This window comes from Moschus berezovskii, chromosome 6, assembly GCF_049115385.1.
Source record: "Moschus berezovskii isolate FMDL1 chromosome 6, NW_MosBer_1.0, whole genome shotgun sequence".
NCBI lineage: Eukaryota > Metazoa > Chordata > Mammalia > Artiodactyla > Moschidae > Moschus > Moschus berezovskii.
The window spans coordinates 102532739-102557153 of record NC_142465.1 but is presented as its reverse complement, the minus strand read 5'-3'; the positions used below and the strand labels follow the sequence as shown (position 1 = coordinate 102557153).

The 24415-nt window shown below is 42.7% G+C and overlaps 1 protein-coding gene across 2 annotated transcripts in view; it reads left to right on the top strand.

The window, feature by feature from the left end:
• The first annotated feature begins 6218 nt into the window (after positions 1 to 6218).
• Positions 6219 to 24415, top strand: part of BORCS5 (BLOC-1 related complex subunit 5) — a 110963-nt gene continuing 92766 nt past the window's right edge. Inside the window, exons 1-2 of one of the 2 annotated variants that reach the window (XM_055395421.2) lie at positions 6219 to 6652; positions 9120 to 9263. In XM_055395421.2, the coding sequence (XP_055251396.1) occupies positions 6595 to 6652; positions 9120 to 9263 (202 nt within the window). In that variant the 5' untranslated portion in view covers positions 6219 to 6594. Of the gene's footprint in view, positions 6653 to 6694; positions 6981 to 9119; positions 9264 to 24415 lie in introns of those variants that run through there. The other variant, XM_088837316.1, reaches the window with a different exon arrangement.

The following is a 24415-nucleotide window of genomic DNA, read 5'->3' as shown; positions in this document are numbered from 1 at the left end:
TTTAGCCACTAAGTGGTGTCTGACTGTTTTGGGACCCCTATGAACTGTAGCCCACCAAGCTCCTCTGTCCATGGAATTTCCCAGGCAAGACCCCATTCAGTTCCATCAGCCTGGTGGTTTATATAAATCTCAAGGGATGATTATATTAACGGTGAGCAAAGGAAGGAGCATGAGATTTGTAATCAGAGAGTCCTAAATCCTAGTTTTTACCACTTACGACCTAGTTACCAGGAAGAGGTTATCTGTTTATGGGCATCAGATGAGCTTCAGTTCAGTTCAGTTCAGTCACTCAATCGTGTCTGACTCTTTGTGACTCCATGAATCACAGGATGCCAGGCCTCCCTGTCCATCACCAACTCCCGGAGTTCACTCAAACTCATGTCCACAGAGTCGGTGATGCCATCCAGCCATCTCATTCTCTGTCGTCCCCTTCTCCTCCCTCCCCCAATCCTTCCCAGCATCAGAGTCTTTTCCAGTGAGTCAACTCGTCGCATGAGGTGGCCAAAGTATTGCAGTTTCAGCTTTAGCATCAGTCCTTCCAATGAACATCCAGGACTGATATCCTTTAGAATGGACTGGTTGGATCTCCTTGCAGTCCAAGGGACTCTCAAGAGTCTTCTCCAACACCACAGTTCAAAAGCATCAATTCTTCGGCGATCAGCTTTCTTCACAGTCCAACTACTAAGCCATTAAAAAGAATGAAATAATGCCAATTGCAGCATCATAGATGGACCTAGAGATTGTCATACTGAGTGAAGTCAGTCAGGCAGGAAAAGAGAAATATCATATGATATCTCTTATGTGCAGAATCGAAAAAGAAATGATACTTTTATCATTTCTTTAATATACTTCTTTAACGATACTTTTATCATTTCAATGTCAATGGACTCATTTACAAAATAGATACAGACTCACAGACCTAGAGGCTGAATTTATGGTTGCCAGGGGGGAAGGGATAGTTAGGGAGTTTGGGGTTGTCATGTACATACTGCTATATTTACAATGGATAACTAAGAAGGACCTACTGTACAGCACAGGGAGCTCTGCTCAATGTTATGTGACAGTCTGGAGGAGACGGGAGTTTGCAGGGGAGAATGGATACGTGTATATGTATGGCTGAGTACTTTTGCTGTCCATCTGAAACTATTAAAACATTGTTAATCGTCTTATGAATGCCAAGTCACTTCACTTGTGTCCGACTCTTTGCAACCCTATGAACTATAGCCCACTAGGCATCTCTGTCCATGGGATTCTCCAGGCAAGAATACTGGAGTGGGTTGCCATGCCCCTCCTTCAGGGGATCTTCCCAACCCAGGGATTAAACCTGCAGCTTTTACGTCTTCTGCAGTGGTAGGCGGGTTCTTTACCATTTGTGCTACCTGGGAAGCCCAATTGGCTTATACACCAATATAAAATAAAAAGTTTTTAAAAATTAAAAAATTAGATTTTGACTCAATTTGAAAAATATATATATATAAAATGAAATCATAGTTTGTTTGAAAACGCAGGGCATTAGCTGAAAATTTCGTGAAACAAACAATATGATCTGTAAAGGTCTAAAAATGCCATAGCTACCCAACTCCTGAATGGGAAAGCATTGCTACCTTGACATCCTTGACCTGCCAAAGTTGACAGTCTCTGTTACATATTATCTCTACTTCCTTCTTGCCTTTTCTACTTTCAGAATGCCTGTGGGTAACTGTCAAGGTTCCCAGAAAGTAGACTTGGGGCATCCACTTTCTTTTGAAGATGCACAAACACGCTTACACGAGAATCAGCATTTTCTGTTCATTCTTCTCTCATTTCCAGCTCCTTCCTTCACCATCTAGTATTTTTTTTTTTTTTTTTTGTATGGTTGACACTGCCAAACTTCCAGCTTTGGAAACTAAAATAAGAATTTTGTGTTTTGATGTTGTGGATTCCAAACCTAAGTCTATCCATCATCTCTCTTTTTCCATCTGTAAAAGAGGATTTAAAATTGTGCAGCATACATATGCAAATATCAAGTCATAATGTTATATATCTGAAACTAATATAATGTTATATGTCAATTACATCTCAATTTTTAAAAATAGCAAAAGGGCTTCCCTAGTGGCTGTGGTGTTGGAGAAGACTCTTGAGAGTCCCTTGGACTGCAAGGAGATCCAACCAGTCCATTCTAAAGGAGATCAGTCCTGGTGTTCATTGGAAGGACTGATGCTAAAGCTGAAACTCCAATACTTTGGCCACCTCATGCGATGAGTTGACTCACTGGAAAAGACCCTGATGCTGGGAGGGATAGGGGGCAGGAGGAGAAGGGGACGACAGAGAATGAGATGGCTGGATGGCATCACCGACTCGATGGACATGAGTTTGAGTGAACTCCGGGAGTTGGTAATGGACAGGGAGGCCTGGCATGCTGCGACTTATGGGGTCGCAAAGAGTCGGTCACGACTGAGCGACTGAACTGAACTGAACTGAAGTGGCTCCGATGGTAAAGAATCCGCCTACAATGCAGGAAACCTAGGCTTGATCAATGGGTTGGGAAGATGCCCTGCAGGAGGGCATCGCAACCCGTTCCAGTATTCTTGCCTGGAGAATCCCCATGGATAGAGGAGCCTGGTGTGTTACAGTCTATGGGGTCGCAAAGAGTCGGTCAGGACTGAGTGACTAAGCACAGCACAGTGGCTTAGTGGTAAAGAATGTGCCAGCCAATGCAAGGGTACAGGGGTTCAATCCCTAGTCTGGGAAGGCCCTACATGTTGTCGGACAACTAAGCCCATTCATCACAACTACTGAACCAGTGATCTAGAGCCCAAGCTGTGCAACAAGAGAAGCCACCGCAATAAGAAGCCCAGACACCTTAGTAAAGAGTAGCCGCTGTATCACACAACTAGAGAAAGCCCTCCCGCAGCAAGGAAGACCCAGCACAACCAAAAATAAATATTAAAAAATGTCATTTTGAAAAATGAAAAAGAGCAATACATTTAAAAAAAAAAAACCCGCAAACACAGGCTAAAACAAATACCTCAAAAACCTATTAGTAAATTTCTAACTAGAGAGGTAACGTGCCTAGCGTGTTCAGTTCAGTTCAGTTCAGTCGCTCAGTCGTGTCTGACTCTCCGCGACCCCATGAATCACAGCACACCAGGCCTCCCTGTCCATCACCAACTCCCGGAGTTCACTCAAACTCATGTCCACAGAGTCGGTGATGCCATCCAGCCATCCCACTCTCGGTCGTCCCCTTCTCCTCCCGCCTGCAACCTTTCCCAGCATCAGAGTCTTTTCCAGTGAGTCAACTCATCGCATGAGGTGGCCAAAGTATTGCAGCTTCAGCTTTAGCATCAGTCCTTCCAATGAACACCCAGGATTGATCTCCTTTAGAATGGACTGGTTGGATCTCCTGGCGGTACAAGGGACTCTCAAGAGTCTTCTCCAACACCACAGTTCAAAAGCATCAATTCTTCGGTGATCAGCTTTCTTCACAGTCCAACTCTCACATCCATACATGACCACGGGAAAAACCATAGCCTTGACTAGACGGACCTTGGTTGGGAAAGTAATGTCTCTGCTTTTCAATATATTATCAAGGTTGGTCATAACTTTCCTCCCAAGGAGTAAGCGTCTTTTAATTTCATGGCTGCAATCAGCATCTGCAGTGATTTTGGAGGCCCAAAAAATAAAGTCCGACACTGTTTCCACTGTTTTTCCATCTATTTCCCATGAAGTGATGGGACCAGATGCCATGATCTTTGTTTTCTGAATGTTGAGCTTCAAGCCAACCTTTTCACTCTCCTCTTTCACTGTCATCAAGAGGCTTTTGAGTTCCTCTTCACTTTCTGCCATAAGGGTAGTGTCATCTGCATATCTGAGATTATTGATATTTCTCCCAGCAATCTTGATTCCAGCTTGTGCTTCTTCCAGCCCAGCGTTCCTCATGATGTACTCTGCATATAAGTTAAATAAGCAAGGTGACAATATACAGCCTTGACGCACTCCTTTTCCTATTTGGAACCAGTCTGTTGTTCCATGTACAGTTCTGACTGTTGCTTCCTGACCTGCATACAGGTTTCTCAAGAGGCAGGTCAGGTGGTATGGGATTCCCATCTCTTTCAGAATGTTCCACAGTTTATTGTGATCCACACAGTCAAAGGCTTTGGCATTGTCAATGAAGCAGAAATAGATGTTTTTCTGGAACTCTCTTGCTTTCTCCATGATCCAGCGGATGTTGGCAATTTGATCTCTGCTGCCTCTGCCTTTTCTAAAACCTGCTTGAACATCTGGGAGTTCACGGTTCACATATTGCTGAAGCCTGGCTTGGAGAATTTTGAGCATGACTTTACTAGCGTGTGAGATGAGTGCAATTGTGCAGTAGTTTGAGCATTCTTTGGCATTGCCTTTCTTTGGGATTGGAATGAAGACTGACCTTTTCCAGTCCTGTGGCCACTGCTGAGTTTTCCAAATTTGCTGGCATATTGAGTGCAGCACTTTCACAGCATCATCTTTCAAGATTTGAAATAGCTCAACTGGAATTCCATCACCTCCACTAGCTTTGTTAGTAGTGAGGCTTTCTAAGGCCCACTTGACTTCACATTCCAAGATGTGCTCTAGGTAAGTGATCACATTATCGTGACTATCTTGGTCGTGAAGATCTTTTTTGTACCTTTCTTCTGTGTATTCTTGCCACCTCTTCTTAATATCTTCTGCTTCTGTTAGGTCCATATCATTTCTGTCCTTTATCGAGCCCATCTTTGCATGAAATGTTCCCTTGGAATCTCTAATTTTCTTGAAGAGATCTCTTGTTTTTCCTATTCTGTTGTTTTCCTCTATTTCTTTGCACTGATCACTAGGAAGGCTTTCTTATCTCTCCTTGCTATTCTTTGGAACTCTGCATTCAGATGCTTATATCTTACCTTTTCTCCTTTGCTTTTCGCTTCTCTTCTTTTCACAGCTATTTGTAAGGCCTCCTCAGACAGCCATTTTGCTTTTTTGCATTTCTTTTCCATGGGGATGGTCTTGGTCCCTGTCTCCTGTACAGTGTCACGAACCTCCGTCCAGCGTTCATCAGGCACTCTATCTATCAGATCTAGTCCCTTAAATCTATTCCTCACTTCCACTGTATAATCATAAGGGATTTGATTGAGGTCATATCTGAATGGTCTAGTGGTTTTCCCTACTTTCTTCAATTTAAGTCTGAATTTGGCAATAAGGTATTCATGATCTGAGCCACAGTCAGCTCCTGGTCTTGTTTTTGCTAACTGTATACAGCTTCTCCATCTTTGGCTGCAAAGAAAATAATCAATCTGATTTTGGTATTGACCATCTGGTGATGTTCATGTGTAGCGTCTTTTCTTGTGTTGTTGGAAGAGGGTGTTTGCTATGACCAGTGCGTTCTCTTGACAAAACTCTATTAGCCTTTGCCCTGCTTCATTCCGTGCTCCAAGGCCAAATTTGCCTGTTACTCCAGGTGTTTCTTGACTTCCTACTTTTGCATTCCAGTCCCCTATAATGAAAAGGACATCTTTTTTGGGTGTTCATTCTAAAAGGTCTTGTAGGTCTTCATAGAACCGTTCAACTTCGGCTTCTTCAGCATTACTGGTAGGGGCATAGGCCTGGATTACTGTAATATTGAATGGTTTGCCTTGGAAACGAACAGAAATCATTTTGTCGTTTTTAATATTGCATCCAAGTACTGCATTTCGTACTCTTTTGTTGACCATGATGGCTACTCCATTTCTTCTAAGGGATTCCTGCCCACAGTAGTAGATATAATGGTCATCTGAGTTAAATTCACCCATTCCAGTCCATTTTAATTCACTGATTCCTAGAATGTCTATGTTCACTCTTGCCATCTCCTGTTTGACCACTTCCAATTTGCCTTGATTCATGGACCTAACATTCCAGGTTCCTATGCAATATTGCTCTTTACAGCACCGACCTTGCTTCTATCATCGGTCACATCCACAACTGGGTATTGGTTTTGCTTTTGCTCCATCCCTTCATTCCTTCTGGAGTTACTTCTCCCCTGATCTTCAGTAGCATACTGGGCACCTAGCGTGTAGATGATGCTTAAAGGTGACTCGCATCACTACCATACGAACCAACTCAATCTTAGGAGCGGCTCTGCGTTTGAGGCGATCTGGCCCTTTAAGGCTGCGCCCGCTGTACAGGGTAGCGTGAGTCTCCCGGCCCTCCCTCTGCAGGGGCGGGGCACTCTAACCCGGAACTGACCGCCGATCGCAGCCGTCGCTGCCAATCCGCGTCGCGGAAGCGTCGAACCTGCGGCCCCTGGAGCGAGTGAGTGAGGGCGGCGCCGCCCGCCGGTGGCAGGCGTGGCTGGTTCACGGCGATCATCCGCCTCCTTGCCTTTGGTTTCCCCAAAGAAGGCGGGCGAGCGGCGCGCCCCTCCGCGGCGCCTCCCTGCAAGCCTTTCCCCAAAAAGGGCCTCTCCGTCCCCCACCGCCCGCGCCCCCCGCGTGGGCTGGGCGCGCCATCCCCACGTCGCAGCCGGCGTAGCCTCCGCATCTCGGTCCCCCGGTCCCTGCTCTGTCGCCCCTCCGCCTGAGCGGTCGCCGCCTGTTCCGTCGTTCCTCCGCTGCCGCCGCTGCCGGCATCATGGGCAGTGAGCAGAGCTCCGAGGCCGAGAGCCGACCCAACGATCTGAACTCCTCAGGTCGGTGTCCTAACTACTTCCACCCTCCTCCAGCCAGCCCTGCCTGCATGCCGGACGGGCTGCCTTCCCAGCCTGCTGGGGACTGGGGCCGGCGGACGGGAACGCACAGAAAGCCCTCGCCGTGCTTTTTTTCTTAAACAAACAAAAAAGCCATCATCTGTCCTAGCTTTAATTCCCCTGATGGAAACCAGTGCTGTGATTGCAAGCTAAACCAACGTGGGCGCCCAAGCCCATTTTTGCTTTTCAAAACAGCTATTCGTCTCAGCTGCAGCTTACTCCTTGAAAGACGATCTAATTAATATTTGGCTTTAGTATTCATGACTGGAAGGTGAGATTGGGGTCGCACTGTGGATGGGTCATAGAACCTCAAAGAACAGATTCCTCCTTAAAAGTGGGTCCTAGAAATTCCTTTTGAGAAGGGGCCTGTGACAGGTGTACCGTCTCTGAACCCTTGCGTACGAACATGTCCAGAAACTGCATCTTCCCATCGGAAGGTGTCTCGGCTCCCTTTCTCATATAGAAGTTGGCCATGAAGGCAAGTTCTGATGTTTTGCCCTCCTCTTTCCCCGTCCATATTTTTTAGATTTCTCTTCTAGTTTAATGTAGAAACGGGAGGATTTTTGTTCCTGTAATGTAGTGAGTGTCCAATTAATAAAACAGCTGATGTTTAATTGAGGATCATTTTCGCCTTTATTTTTTTATTTGTTACAGACCAAACCCTAGGACCACTGGGGCTGCCCTGGGTAATAAGCTCTGGAGTGGTTAATCCAAACTGGCTTATATCAGGGACCTAAAAAGAGCTCTGGTCATAGATAGGACTGCTCTGACCTTGGTAGGACATGTAATTCAGAAATGTAGAAGTTAACAGAGCTAGAGGTATTCCACACTGAAATGTGACCTTCAAGGCTAGTTCAGACCATTCTGGGGGCTAGATTGAGATAGCTTTTAACTGTGAACAGTATCTATGGCTACATTTTTATTTCTTTGGAAGATCCAGAATGCAGTATCTTATAACAAATACAGTAATAATTGTTATCCTTTACTTTCTTGCCTCTGTGTCAGGTCAGAATCATATTTTGCAAGAAGTGTGTCATCTTTTTAATAGGCTTGTTCGCCTTCTAACCAACAGCATGGGTTCTGACCAGTACCAGAGCATACTAACCAATACTGCCAAATAGTATAGGCTAAGTGCATCTCATGTGTTCATGTTTAAATCCTCTCAGTAACCCCATTTTACAGACAAGTAGTAGAGGCTACCTAGAATCTAGTGAAGTCTGTTATCCTTTGGAGTCTGGGGATGGAGGAATCACTTTGTCCCAGGAAAGATTTCTGGATTGAGGTTTGTAAAAATATTAGGTAAATTACCAAAAGAGGCTAAGAGAGATTTCTTGAAGAGCAGTGAAACCAGCTGAGATTCTAAGAGTGAAGGCCAAGCCTCCAGAGACTTTAGCCTGCAGGAGGCAGGATGGTTCTATGGCATGTTTCGATCAACCTTTGGGACATGATTATGGTAAGCCTGCAAATACTGCCTTCTAAAGTGTAAAACAATAAAGATTCATTCTTGCCCCAACCAGAAGATGTTTGGGAACGCAGATGTCTTGGTCTGGGCCGTCCTTAAATCACTTCCTTCTAAACGGATTACATTTGCCTAGAAACCTGAAATTGATCTGCCTCTTAGCAGTCCTTCAAATTTCTTAATTTTGGCTCAGCCTACTGTTGTCCCATTGGTTCTTTCTGCCCTGTGACTTTAAGGGGCGAGGGGGCTGGTGTGGTCATCTAGGGTTGAGAATCAGGATTTTTTTTTTTTGCTGTAACTAGGATCTATTCAACATACCAGGCTTACTGTGGTAGGGTGGCTACAGCTTTGCAACCCCAGCATGGCATCGATGGTCCATGTATACCAATAATCCATTTACCTCCCATTCCCTTCTTAACTCTGTCTCTAGCACTGTTGACCTTGAGTAAGTCACAGCTAAATCTTGTACCCTTATTTTCTCATTGGGAAATAGGGACAAACATCAGGAGGATCAAAGAAACAAAAATTAAAAACAATCTGCTTATTTTGTGTGTTGAATAAACTTTTAGTTACAAAAACATTTTACAGATGGCACGTGTGTGTTAGTTGCTTATTTGTTTCCGACTCTTTGCAACCCCATGGACCATAGCCCACTAGGCTCTTTGGTCCATAGAATTCTCCAGGCAGGAATACTGGAGTGGGTTGCCATTTCCTTCTCCAATAGATGGCGTATGTTCCTGTAAAGTCTGAGGATTTTTTAGCACCATAGAAAACAGAGGTCCTCTGTAATTCATCTCCCTTACCCCAGCCCCCACCACAGGGTAAGTACGGTTAGCATTTTTTTTGTGTGTGTAAGAATGTCCTTTTTAATGACTACAGTGAAAACAGCCTTGTTGAGACAGAGGTGGCTAAATAACATGCAACTCCTGAGCAATGTAACTTTATTTTCAGTGACCCCTTCTCCAGCTAAGCATAGAGCCAAGATGGACGATATTGTGGTTGTAGCTCAAGGCTCCCAGGCCTCAAGGAACGTCAGCAACGATCCTGATGTCATCAAGTTGCAAGAGATTCCAACCTTCCAGCCACTTTTGAAAGGTAAGTGTTTGCATTAAAGAAAATTTATTGACATATAGTTGATTTACCAGATTGTGTTAATTTCAGGTATACTGCAAAGTGATTCAGTTATGTGTTTGTGTGTGAATATATTCTTTTTCAGATTCTTTTCCATTATAGGTTATTACAGGATATTGAATATAGTAAGTCCCCCACTGACATCAGGGGACAGACCTTCCAGACAGAAAGTCAGTAAAGTAACAGAGATCCTAACTGACACAATAGAACAGTTATACTTAATTGATATCTATAGGTCACTCTGGGCTTCCCTTGTGGCTCAGATGGTAAAGAATCTGCTTGCAATGTGGGAAACCTGGGGAGGACTGGGAAGACCCCTTGGAGAAGGGCATGGCAACCCACTCCAGAATTCTTGCCTGGAGAATTCCATGAACCTAGAGGATCCTGGTTGGCTAGAGTCCATGGGTCACAAAGAGTCAGACACGACTGAGCAGCTAGCACACTTACAAAGTATTTGTGGGTGTCCCAAAGACCAATGATTTTCTCTTAACTGAATGGGGTTTCTGCTGTAAGAATCACTCTTTCTGTCTTCCTCTCCTCACAAAAAATGAGGAACTATAAATGATTTAGTCGACCTTCCCTGGTTTACTTAACCTGGTCTAGTATAATAGAAAACATCTTACATTTATAGAACTATTTATATTAAAAGTTTCCTTCCACTGCACAACAGATATATTAACTCTTTAGTTCTTACATCATTACATATGTTTGAATGATTTGTGCCTGATGAGACAACTGGCAGATAGAGGCTAAACTTCAACCTGTATCACTGATGTCAAATCTACTAGTTACACTATTCCACACTGTTCTTAGGAAACAAAAATAAACCCAAATGGTGCTTTATAAATGACCCATGGACCATCTCATTGTTCGCAGTGCTTCATCTGCTTTACAGATGAGGAAATACAAGCTTTCAGTCTTTGCCTGCAGGCCTCAGTGTTAGACTTCAGTAAACTCATCTGGTTCTTACACAAAACAGCACGTGGTATCCTGTTTCCCATCTTCTCATTAGTTTCTGTTGTTTTAAGGAATATGTGATTCTCCAAAGAAGCCAGCATTAATGAATTTTCCATCTTCATATATCCTTGTACAATCAGATTTAAAAGATACACCTTTATCTTTAGAAGCGTAGAGGTGGACACTTGTGTTCTGTCCTTGATTGCTTCTGGAGTTGCAAGTGAGTGCTGCTCAAAGTTACCGTGATCATGCCTCTTCTTCCTGTTAACCGTGCCCTCTCTCCTCCCAAAGTCTTTCTGTCTTCCTCTCCTCACAAAAAATGAGGAACTATAAATGATTTAGTTGACCTACCCTGGTTTACTTAACCTGGTATAGTATAATATAGAAAACATCTTATATTTATAAAACTGGATGAGGCCTGTGTGATCTGTTTTTGTCCCCACTTTAGGAAGTGAAAGTGTTAGTCACGTAGTTGCGTCTGACTTTTTGTGACTCACTGCACTGTAGCGAGCCTGGTGGGCTGCTGTCTATGGGGTCGCGGAGAGTTGGACATGACTGAGGCGACTTAGCAGCAGCAGCACTGTAGCCCACCAGGCTCCTCTGTCCATGGGTTTCTCCAGGCAAGAATATTGAAGTGGGGAGCCATTCCCTTCTCCAGGGGGATCTTCCAAACCCAGAGATCGAACCTGGGTCTCTGCATTGCAGGTAGATTCTTTTACTGTCTGAGCCACCAGGGAAGCCCCTGTCCCACTTTCAGTTCAGCTCAGTTGCTCAGTCGTGTCTGACTCTTTGCAACCCCGTGAATCACAGCACTCCAGGCCTCCCTGTCCATCACCAACTCCCGGAGTCTACCCAAACCCGTGTCCATCGAGTCGGTGATGCTATCAAGCCATCTCATCCTCTGTTGTCCCCTTCTCCTCCTGCCCCCAATCCTTCCCAGCATTAGGGCCTTTTCCAATGAGTCAACTCTTTAGGGAAATTCTGAAAGCAAACAAAAAACTAAAAAAAAAAAAAAAAAAACAACCCCAGAACTTTGAGATATATTTAATATTTTTCTGGAATTTCTGTTTCTTCTTTGAGTGTTTGAACTAACTCATACTAGGAGTCGGACACTTTCACTTTTCACTTTCATGCATTGGAGAAGGAAATGGCAACCCACTGCAGTGTTCTTGCCTGGAGAATCCCAGGGACGGGGGAGCCTGGTGGGCTGCCGTCTATGGGGTTGCACAGAGTCGGACACGATTGAAGCGACTTAGCAGCAGCAGCAGCAACATACTTTATGATAAGTTGACTAGTATGGGAAGCATCTACAAGAAGGTTTGGTGTTAAGGCAAGTTAACCTCAGATTTAAAATTGTCGCTGGGAACCCTGGGAGTGAATAGTTAGTGCACTGCAGTTAATGCAACACAGCTGGATGTGGTTGCATTGCTCCCTGGATTTTATTATTTTTTATCCAAGTGTAGTTGATTTGCAGTAGTCTGTTAGTTTCAGGTGTACAGCATAATGATTGAGTATTTTGTATATTATGTTCCATTATAGGTTATTTCAATATAATGGGCATAATTTCCTGTGCTATTCAGTGTATCCATGTGGCTTATCTGTTTTACGTATAATAGTTTGCATGTGTTAATTTCATACCTCTAATTTGTCCCTCCCCACTTCCTCTCCTCTTTAGTAATTACAAGTTGTTTTTTTCTACATCTGTAAGTCTGCTTCTGTTTTGCATATACATTCATTTTTACTATTTTTTAGATTCTGCATATACGTGATATAGTATTTGTCTTTTCTCTGTCTGACTTCTGTCATGAAGCATTATATTCTCCAGGTCCATCCACATTGCTGCAAATGGCAGTATTTCATTCTTTTCTAAGGCTAATATTCCATTGTATATATATTACCACATCTTAATCCGGTAATCTGTTGATGAGCACTTGGTTGTTTCCATGTCTTGTTTCTTGTAAATCATACTGCTGTGAACATTGGGGTGCATGTATCTTTTCAATTTACTGTTTGTTTTTCCTGAATATCCGCACAGGAGTGGGATTGCTGGATCATATGGTAGTACTATTTTTAGTTTTTTAAGGAACCTCCATACTGTTTTCCCACAGTGGCTGCACCAAATGATATTCTCGCCAACCGTGTACAAGGCTTCCATAACCTGGATTCTAACTGGGACTTGGCTACCAGCTGGCTGTGTTGCCCTGGCTTTGTTCCTCGCCTCTTTGGGCCTTGGTTGTTGAGATCATTGAGAACAGGTGCCGGAGAGAGGAAAGCTCGCAAAAAGTAGCTTGTAGTTAAGAGGAGTCTTGGGATTTGGCTACTGAAGGTAAAAAAAATCACTTTATGAGAGTGCTGAGAGCGATGTGAAAACAGAAATGGTAACAAGAGGCAGTGGCCAGGCTGCCGGGAAACAAAAAAGGCCAGTGAACATTTAAGTGACCGCTCGTGCTTCACTCGTGAAGAAGAAACGTCTCGGACAGTGATTAGAAAAGGTAGTCCAGGGGGACAGCTGGGTGGAAATAGTAAGTGTAGTGATGATATTAACAGTAATTGTAGCTAATCCTTACTTCCCGTACTATGTGTGACCTTTTTCTCTTTCCCCACTTCCTCCCTTCTTTCTTTCCTCATCTCCCCCTTTCCATTCTTTCCTTCCTTCCTTCCTTCCTTTTGCTGTAATGGGTCTTAGTTGCAGCATGCAGAATTTTCCTCAGCGGTATGTGGGATCTCGTTCCCTGACCAGAAACTGAACCCTGGGCCACCGGCATTGGGAGTGCGGCATCCTAACCATCTGACCACCAGGGATGTCCTTTGTTCTTTCCACTTTCTAGATTAAACTTTGGCATTTAGAGAGCTTCAGTTCATGGCCTAGAGAACTGCCATCTCAAGTTGGCATCTGGATATCAAGTTTAACTATTTTGTACGTGGAATGAGACTCAGTTTCAGACTCATAGATGTAGAGGATGTATTGGTGGTTGCCAGAGGGGAGGGGAGTTGTGGGGGAGGTTAAGAGGTACAGACTTGCAGTTGTAAAATAGACAAGTCCCAGGGTGTAAAGCACAGCATCAGGAATATAATTGGTAATACTGTAATAACTCTCTGTGTTGATAGATGGTACCTAGATTTATCATGGTCATCTTTTTGTAAGGTATAAAAATATCAGAGAAAAGACAATCTCTTTAACAAGTGGATGGAGAAAAGACAATCTCTTTAACAAGTGGTGCTGGGAAAACTGGTCAACCATTTGTAAAAGAATGAAATTAGAATACTCCCTAATACCATACACAAAAATTAACTCAAAATGGATTAAAGATTTAAATGTAAGACCAGAAACCATAAAACTCCTAGAGGAGAACATAGGCAAAACACTCTCCAACAGATCACCCATGACCCACCTCCCAGAATATTGGAAATAAAAGCAAAAATAAACAAATGGGACCTAATTAAAATTAAAAGCTTCTGCACAGCAAAGGAAACTATAAGCAAGGTGAAAAGACAGCCTTCAGAATGGGAGAAAATAATAGGAAATGAAGCAGTTGATAAAGGATTAATCTCAAAAATATACAAGCAACTCCTGCAGCTCAATTCCAGAAAAATAAATGACCCAATCAAAAAATGGGCCAAAGAACTAAACAGACATTTCTCCAAAGAACACATACAGATGGCTAACAAACACATGAAAAGATGCTCAACATCCCTCATAATCAGAGAAATGCAAATTAAAACCACAATGAGGTACCATTTCATGCCAGTCAGAATGGCTGCAATCCAAAAGTCTACAAGCAATAAATGCTGGAGAAGGTGTGGAGAGAAGGGAACCCTCTTACACTGTTGGTGGGAATGCAAACTAGTACAAGCACTATGGAGAACAGTGTGGAGATTCCTCAAAAAACTGGATATAGAACTGGCCTTAGAAAGCATCACTATGAACAAAGCTAGTGGAGGTGATGGAATTCCAGTTGAGCCATTTCAAATCCTGAAAGAGGATGCTGTGAAAGTGCTTCACTCAATATGCCAGCAAATTTGGAAAACTCAGCAGTGGCCACAGGACTGGAAAAGGTCAGTCTTCATTCCAATCCCAAAGAAAGGCAATGCCAAAGAATGCTCAAACTACTGCACAATTGCACTCATCTCACACGCTAGTAAAGTCATGCTTAAAATTCTCCAAGCCAGGCTTCAGCAATATGTGAACCGTGAACTCCCAGATGTTCAAGCAGGTTTTAGAAAAGGCAGAGGCAGCAGAGATCAAATTGCCAACATCTGCTGGATCATGGAGAAAGTAAGAGAGTTCCAGAAAAACAAAACATCTATTTCTGCTTCATTGACTATGCCAAAGTCTTTGACTGTGTGGATCACAATGAACTATGGAAAATTCTGAAAGAGATGGGAACACCAGACCACCTGACCTGCCTCTTGAGAAACCTGTATGCAGGTCAGGAAGCAACAGTCAGAACTGTACATGGAACAACAGACTGGTTCCAAATAGGAAAAGGAGTACGTCAAGGCTGTATATTGTCACCTTGCTTATTTAACTTATATGCAGAGTACATCATGAGGAACGCTGGGGAGGAACGCTGGGCTGGAAGAAGCACAAGCTGGAATCAAGATTACTGGGAGAAATAACAATAATCTCAGATATGCAGATGACACCACCCTTATGGCAGAAAGTGAAGAGGAACTCAAAAGCCTCTTGGTGAAAGTGAAAGAGGAGAGTGAAAAGGTTGGCTTGAAGCTCAACATTCAGAAAACAAATATCATGGCATCTGGTCCCATCGCTTCATGGGAAATAGATGGAAAAACAGTGGAAACAGTGTCAGACTTTATTTTTTGGGGCTCCAAAATCACTGTGGATGCTGATTGCAGTCATGAAATTAAAAAGACGCTTACTCCTTGGAAGGAAAGTTATGACCAACCTCAGTTCAGTTCAGTTCAGTCGCTCAGTCGTGTCCGACTCTCCGCGACCCCATGAATTACAGTACGCCAGGCCTCCCTGTCCATCACCAACTCCCAGAGTACACTCAAACTCATGTCCACAGAGTCGGTGATGCCATCCAGCCATCTCATTCTCCGTCGTCCCCTTCTCCCGCCCCCAACCTTTCCCAGCATCAGAGTCTTTTCCAGTGAGTCAACTTGTCGCATGAGGTGACCAAAGTATTGCAGTTTCAGTTTTAGCATCAGTCCCTCCAATGAACACCCAGGATTGATCTCCTTTAGAATGGACTGGTTGGATCTCCTTGCAGTATAAGGGACTCTCAAGAGTCTTCTCCAGCACCACAGTTCAAAAGCATCGATTCTTCGGCGATCAGCTTTCTTCACAGTCCAATTCTCACATCCATACATGACCACGGGAAAAACCAATGCCTTGACTAGACGGACCTTGGTTGGCAAAGTAATGTCTCTGCTTTTTAATATACTATCAAGGTTGGTCACAACTTTCCTTCCAAGAAGCAAGCGTCTTTTAATTTCATGGCTGCAATCAGCATCTGCAGTAATTTTGGAGCCACAAAAAATAAAGTCTGACACTGTTTCCACTGTTTTTCCATCTATTTCCCATGAAGTGATGGGACCGGATGCCATGATCTGTACAAAAAAGATCTTCACGACCAAGATAGTCACGATAACGTGATCACTGACCTAGAGCCAGACATCTTGGAATGTGAAGTCAAGTGGGTCTTAGAAAGCATCACTACTAACAAAGCTAGTGGAGGTGATGGAATTCCAGTTGAGCTATTTCAAGTCTTGAAAGATGATGCTGTGAAAGTGCTGCACTCAGTATGCCAGCAGATTTGGAAAACTCAGCGCTGGCCACAGGACTGGAAGAGGTCAGTCTTCATTCCAATCCCAAAGAAAGGCAATGCCAAAGAATGCTCAAACTACCGCACAATTGCACTCATCTCACATGCTAGTAAAGTCATGCTCAAAATTCTCCAAGCCAGGCTTCAGCAGTATGTAAACCGTGAACTCCCAGATGTTCAAGCAGGTTTTAGAAAAGGCAGAGGCACCAGAGATCAAATTGCCAACATCCGCTGGATCATGGAGAAAGCAAGAGAGTTCCAGAAAAACATCTATTTCTGCTTCATTGACTATGCCAAAGCCTTTGACTGTGTGGATCACAATAAACTGTGGAACATTCTGAAAGAGATGGGAATCCCAGACCACCTGACCTGCCTCTTGAGAAACCTGTATGCAGGTCAGGAAGCAACAGTTAGAACTGGACATGGAACAACAGACTGGTTCCAAATAGGAATAGGTGTATGTCAAGGTTGTATATTGTCACCTTGCTTATTTAACTTATATGCAGAGTACATCATGAGGAACGCTGGGCTGGAAGAAGCACAAGCTGGAATCAAGATTGCCGGGAGAAATATCAATAACATCAGATATGCAGATGACACTACCCTTATGGCAGAAAGTGAAGAGGAACTCAAAAGCCTCTTGATGACAGTGAAAGAGGAGAGTGAAAAGGTTGGCTTGAAGCTCAACATTCAGAAAACAAAGATCATGGCATCTGGTCCCATCACTTCATGGGAAATAAATGACCAACCTAGATAGTATTAAAAAGCAGAGACATTACTTTGCCAACCAAGGTCCATCTAGTCAAGGCTATGGTTTTTCCCGTGGTCATGTATGGATGTGAGAGTTGGACTGTGAAGGAAGCTGATCGCCGAAGAATTGATGCTTTTGAACTGTGGTGCTGGAGAAGACTCTTGAGAGTCCCATGGACTGCAAGGAGACCCAACCAGTCCATTCTAAAGGAGATCAATCCTGGGTTTTCACTGGAAGGACTGATGCTAAAGCTGAAACTCCAATACTTTGGCCACCTCATGCGACGAGTTGACTCACTGGAAAAGACTCTGATGCTAGGAAGGATTGGGGGCCGGAGGAGAAGGGGACGACCGAGAATGAGATGGCTGGATGGCATCACCGACTCTGTGGACATGAGTTTGAGTGAACTCCAGGAGTTGGTGATGGACAGGGAGGCCTGGCGTGCTGTGATTCATGGGGTTGCAAAGAGTCGGACACGACTGAGCGACTGAACTGAACTGACTGAACTGATACGACCCAGCAATCCCACTCCTGGGCATACACACTGAGGAAACCGGAATTGAAAGAGACACATGTACTCCAGTGTTCACTGCAGCACTGTTTATTATAGCCAGGACATGGAAGCGACCTCGATGTCCATCAGCAGATGAATGGATAAGAAAGCTGTGGTACATTTACACAATGGAGTACTACTCAGCAATTAAAAAGAATATATTTGAATTAGTTCTAATGAGGTGGGTGAAACTGGAGCCTATTATACAGAGTGAAGTAAGCCAGAAAGAAAAACACCAATACAGTATATTAACGCACATATATGGAATATAGCAGGGGAATAATGATAACCCTATATATGAGACAACAGCAGAGACACAGATGTGTGGAGCAGTCTTTCAGACTCTGTGGGAGAGGGCGAGGGTGGGATAATTTGGGAGAATGGATTGAAACGTGTATATTATCATATGTGAAACGAATCTGACATGGTTGGGGGTTCCCCACCTCAACACTCTGTGGATTTAAGAGGCTGTTCCTTCCAGAAGTGTATAAATTAGCCTGGGATAGAACCTGCACGCTGAATTTACTAATTAAGAAATGAGAAACCAGAACTATAAAGGTGGCATAGAAATACAAGAAACTATTCTTAAGTAATCTTTTAAAACTTTGAACAGTTACAGATTTTACCATTTGTTATAAACTCGTATATATAATTTAACCAGAACCATAAGAAAATTAGTATTGTGTGAATTCTGAAGCACTTTCAACATGTTGTAGGAATAATTTGGACTTTCTTGAGTTTTACACATTCATAAGTAAATGGTCTGTATCTCGTGCCTTTGTTGGTTTTCTGTGAGCTGTAGTTTCTGGGAAGTGAGCAGCTCTCATTCCTGTAACTCTTATAATCCAGTCATTCGTGTGCCTCCTTCATGAGGGTTCAGTGCGGCTGTGGTGCTGTTATCCCTCTGATAGGAACTCTAACTCGGTGTAAAGCCCCAAAGTTCTGTTACTTATTTTTATTTTATATTGTATTATATTTTATTTACAGTGTTGTGTTTGTTTCAGGTGTATAACAAAGTGATACAGTCATATATATATATGAATTAACAAAAGCAGTTCCCTTCTTTTGATGGGGCGCTCATGGTTTATAACATAAATGGCATTATTTTGAGAGAGGGATAACTTAGGTATGGTATTGGGTTTTTTTTTTCTTTTTGCAGCCTGAGGCAGTTGTAAAATAACTTACTGTAGCTTTTTACAACTGTATATTCTATAGTATTTTTTCATTTGGTGAAATTTTAACTTTTTGGCATTGTGCTTTGTACCATTTATTAAATAAAAATTAAAAAAAAATCAAATCACTGTTGTACACCTGAAACAAATATAGTATTAGAAGTTAGTTATACTTTTTTTAAAAAAAAACAACTCAGTTTCCAATTCTAGAGAAACCCATGGTAAAAATCACGAGGCTGTAAAGGGAAATAGGGTGATGGATATCAGCTGGTTTGGATTTTCAGGTGCCTTGTTCCTTACAGAGCCTCCTGCCATTTTTTAAAAAATTATTTAGTTATTATTTTTGGCTGTGTCGAGTCTTAGTTGCGGTGTGCAGGCTTAGTTGGCCCATGGCATGTGGGATCTTAGTTCCCCCGACCAGGGATGGAACCCACGTCCCTTGCTTTGGAAGGTGGTTTTTTAAACACTGGACCACCAGGGAAGAAAGTCTTGAGCCTTCTGCTTTGACGTTGTTCCGTCTGGTATAAAGCCCGGCATCTGCCTGCAGGACTGGGCAGGGGTGACTCATCACTGTTGCATTTATTCCTAATCTCTTTTTTTTCCTCCTCTGCTGCTTTCGGGATGAGGCTGTTTCTCAAAGTAGTAAAAGGGCCACACAGTGAGGGCTGTACCCGCAGGTTTGATTTCAGAAAGTTTTATTCAAGTTAATGACAGTGTATTCTTTCAAAACAATATATTCAAGCCCTGCACAGAGTTCAGTATTGTTCTGTAATGTCATCTGATACAGTGCTAATGCTGGTGGGTGACCTGCGGAGGCTGTGCCTGGGCGAGTTTGGGGCAATATTCTGACTGAGGTAATGTGTGCGTTTTTTGTTTTTTTTTTTTAATGTAAGCAAGCAGATTCTTTCTTTGGTCTTAACCTTTCTGGGTAAACATCGCAGAATGCCAAGTAACATTACATTAGCAAGGTTCCTCTTTTAAGCCTAAAGAATTTCCTTTATTTCCTATTATTTCCTAGAAGTCTCTGAAGTAGCAGCTTATTTTGAAACGTAACACACTTAAGAGAAAAGGAGAAATTAAAAAATTAGAAGGTAGCAACAAGTGACTGTGACAGAGCACAAAAGCAAAATGTAGATTTGATGCAAATTAGATTCCCAGAGGATTTCTTACTTAAAATTCAACCACTCATAGTTTTTAATGAATCTCACTGTTTTTTTTTGGTCGTTCTACAGAAATAAATACAAGAGAAATGCAGTATTGATGTTTTGTATATCAACGTCATGAGACCATTCACTCCCGGTGATAAATATATGCGCATGGGAGTGAGGACATGGTGGTGCATACACATACGATGATGTTGTTTGCAACTGACCTTGGATACAAACATAATATTGTCTTGTTGCCTAGGAAGGAGACTGTCTTATCACCAACATATATAGTGTAAAAGCTTCAGTACTAAGCAGATCTGTTGGGAGTTCTGTGCTTGGTTGTTAAGAAGATGATACACATGAAGGGGGTTTTGACAATTAAAAAGAGCCTGAGGCTTTCCTTGGTGGAGCAAAATCTCGCAAAACAGCAGTGAAGGTTCTGAAATCACGTGTGACGTTGAGAGATAGTGCTTGAAGTTTAAGTGGAAGACAGTGGGTGGGGGAAGCATGAATCGACGGAAAAGGTTGATATGAAGAACACCAGGGAGCTGGATTTCAAATGACCAGTTTATTCCTGTCTTTCTCACTCACCCACCTATTAGCCAGACAAATAAAATAATAAAGGAAGTTGGCCCTGGCATTCATCAGAGATCTGCCTCTGCCACCTGTTAGGCCTTCCCTCCACATTGGCAACCAGGGGTGAGTCTTAATCAGAGCCACAGTCTTCTCTGAATGGCTTAATGGTGACCTCCAGACCCATAGTTTCCCCCCAGGTACTATCTTTGAAATGTTGATAATTCATTCCTTTATTACCTGTTACATTGTGTGTGTAATAGCGCTTCAGTTAAACATGGCCATTAACCAGCGAAGTGTGAGTCTTTTCAGAAGAGTGGGACATACCAGGGGAATGGCCACTGTAAGCCACAGAGAAGACTTGTGAGAGCAACCTCACTTTGTTCCTCGCTCCAGTAAATCTCTGTGCCTGTATCCCTTCTTGTTTCTTTCCGTGAAGTCTCTAAGGTGTGTCTGTGCCTTTTATTAAAGACCCTTAAGTAATATCTTTTAAAGAAATTAAGAGAAGAAAACCTATATATAGAGTATTTACTCGTGTGCTTATCATTTCAGGAATTCTTAATCCCTTCCTATAGACTGAAGCTTCCATTGATGAAATTTGTTCTTAGTTTGAAGAACTTCTTGTAGCATTTCTTACAGTGCAGGTCAGCTGGAAGCAAAGTCTTTCTGTTTTTATTTATATAAGAATGTCGGTTTTGCCCATTATTGTTATAAAGTTTTTTTCTTTTTTTTTATGATGACTATGTTTTTGAGGAGATATTGTGAGACTGTGTAATTTTGTTTTTCAAGACCATATCCGTTGATATTTCTTGCTTGAATTAATTATACAGTGATGGTTTCCAAATAGTGGTTTTTTCTGACTTTATCATTCCTTCTACATTTATTGGTTTGCATTTTACTGTAAGGAAGACCCTTCTGTTCTCCCCAGTATTTATTTGTTTATTTAAGTCAGTGTGGAACAGTGAATTCCTGTTTTATTCAGTGGGTTATGATCTGTTAAAGTCATTACATTCAGCCTTCCATATCTGTGGGTTCTGCACCCACAGATTCACCCAAGGGCAGACTGAAAACATTCAGGAAAAAAATTCCAGAAAGTTCCAGAAAACAAAACTTGAATTTTTCTGAGCACCAGCAACTACTTACATAGCATTTGCATCAATTTCCATAGTATTTGCATTGTATTAGATACTATAAGTAATCTAGAGATGTTTTAAAATATATGGGAGCACTGCATGGGTTATGTACAAATATTACACCATTTTATATAAACGACTTGAGCATCCAGGAACTTGGTAACTGTGGGACTCCTGGAATCAGTGCCTCCATGGACACCAAGGGATGACTATTTATTTTCAATCTCAAAATGCTGCAAATTTGGCCAGTTGAAATACCGTCAGTTTAGCTTCCTGTGTCCTTTTCATATGCTCTCATTATTCTTTGAGCATATTTTAAATTTCTGGCACAATATAATGTTCCAGAGTTACTTTGTTCTTCCCTGGCCCCAGCGCTAGAGTTGAGTATTTCTTTAGGAGTGCTGTTCTGTCAGTGGAGAGGGGTGTTTAGATATCACTTCCATACCTTCTCAGTGTTTAAGCAAGGAAATATACACGTGTATATATACAAACTCACACATTAACATCAGTATTTATTTTTATATTTACTTATATATATTGAAAGAGAAGAGTGAAAAAGTTGGCTTAAAACTCAACATTCAAAAAACTAAGATCAGGACATCTGGTCCCATCACTTCATGGCAAATAAATGGGGAAACAATGGAAACAGTGACAGACTTTCTTGGGCTCCAAAATCACTGCAGATGGTGACTGCAGCCATGAAATTAAAAGGCGCTTGCTCCTTGGAAGAAAAGCTATGACCAACCTAGACAGCATATTAAAAAGCAGAGACATTACCAACAAAGGTCTGGCTAGTCAAGGGTATAGTTTTCCCAGTAGTCATGTTTGGATGTGAGAGTTGGGCTACAAAGAAAGCTGAGCGCCGAAGAATTGATTCTTTTGAACTTTGGTGCTGGAGAAGACTCCTGAGAATCCCTTGGACTGCAAAGATATCAAATCAGTCAATCCTAAATAAAATCAGCCCTGAATATTCATTGGAAGGACTGATGCTGAAGCTGCTGCTGCTGCTGCTGCTGCTGCTGCTGCTAAGTCACTTCAGTCGTGTCCGACTCTGTGCGACCCCATAGACGGAAGCCCACCAGGCTTCCCCCGTCCCTGGGATTTTCCAGGCAAGAACACTGGAGTGGGTTGCCATTTCCTTCTCCAATGTGTGAAAGTGAAAAGTGAAAGTGAAGTCGCTCAGTCGTGTCCGACCCTTAGCGACCCCACGGACTGCAGCCCACCAGGCTCCTCCATCCATGGGATTTTCTAGGCAAGAGTACTGGAGTGGCTTGCCATTGCCTTCTCTGGATGCTGAAGCTGAAACTCCCAATACTGTGGCCACCTGATGCAAAGAACTGACTCATGGAAAGACCGTGATGCTGGGAAAGATTGAAGGCAGGAGGAGAAGGGGATGTCAGAGAAAGAGATGGTTGGATGGCATCACCGATTCAATGCACATGAGTTTGAACAAGCTCCAGTAGTTGGTGATAGACAGGGAAGCCTGGCGTGCTGCAGTCCATGGGGTCGCGAAGAGTCAGTCGCTTACAACTGAGCGACTGAACTGAGCTGATATATATTGAAAAGGATGAGTTCATACTTATGGGCTCCACATAGTCTTTGATCTGTAGGTTTATAGCTTTTTAGCGGACACGACTGAAGTGACTTAGTAGCAGCAGCAGCAGCAGTGAATACTCTGGCCATTATTTCTTCAGTGTTTTTCCTGTTCTTGTCTCTCCCAGTTTCTATGTTTGACTAGTTTTGGTGTTTTCTCACAGGTCACTGATACACCTTTTTTGTTTTTTAGTTGTTTTCCTTTCTGTCCTGCTGTGGATAGTTTTTATTGCTATGTCTCCAGGTTCAGTGGTCTTTTTTTCTGTTGTGTCTATGCTTCCCTTAATCCCATCCAATGTATTTTTGGTGGTGGTGGTTTAGTCGCTAAGTGTGTCTGACTGTTGCGACCCATGGACTGTAGCCTGCCAGGCTCCTCTACCAAGGGATTCTCCAGGCAAGAATACTGGAGTGGGTTGCCATTTCCTTCTCCAGGGGATATTCCTAACCTAGGAATCTAACCTGGGTTGCATGCATTGCAGGCAGATTCTTGACCGACTGAGCTATGAGAGGAAATGTATTTTTAATTTCAGGTAATTGTGTTTTTCAGCTTTTGATGTCACTTTCCCCTATAAAAAAAAAAGTCTTCCATTTCTGTATCATGGTCATGTTCGTCTCTTTTTTGAACATATCAGATATTTTTATATTAACTCTTAACTCTTGTCAGTCTATCATTTCTGGATCTTTCTTTTTTCCTAAACGAATGAGCTTTCCCATGTCACATTTTCCCGTTTTCCTACTTTTTTCATGCCTGGAAATTTTTTACCACATGCCAAACGTTTTAAATCTTGTTTTTAGGTGCTGGATTTTGTTTGATTCCTTTAAAGGATATTGGACTTGGTTCTGGCATAAGTTGTCATCAGTCCGGTTCTTTCTAGGCTTGCTTTTGAGTTTGGTTAAGGGCTGCACTTTGCTGGAGCGGCTGTGAAGAGATTTTCCACGACCAAGGTAAGAGAAACCCAAATAAGGCGGTAGGTATTGCTAGGGGGCACCAGAGGGCAGACAAACTGAAATCATAATCACAGGAAACTAGCCGATCTGATCACATGGACCACAGCCGAATGTGGTCCACTGGAGAAGGGAATGGCAAACCACTTCAGTATACTTGCCTTGAGAACCCCATGAACAGTAACAAAGGGCAAAATGATAGGATACTGAATGAGGAATTCCCCAGCTCGGTAGGTGCCCAGTATGCTAAAGTTATGACCAACCTTGATAGTATATTAAAAAGCAGAGACATTACTTTGCCAACCAAGGTCCGTCTAGTCAAGGCAATGGTTTTTCCCGTGGTCATGTATGGATGTGAGAGTTGGACTGTGAAGAAGGCTGATCGCCGAAGAATCGATGCTTTTGAACTGTGGTGTTGGAGAAGACTCTTGAGAGTCCCTTATACTGCAAGGAGATCCAACCAGTCCATTCTAAAGGAGATCAATCCTGGATGTTCATT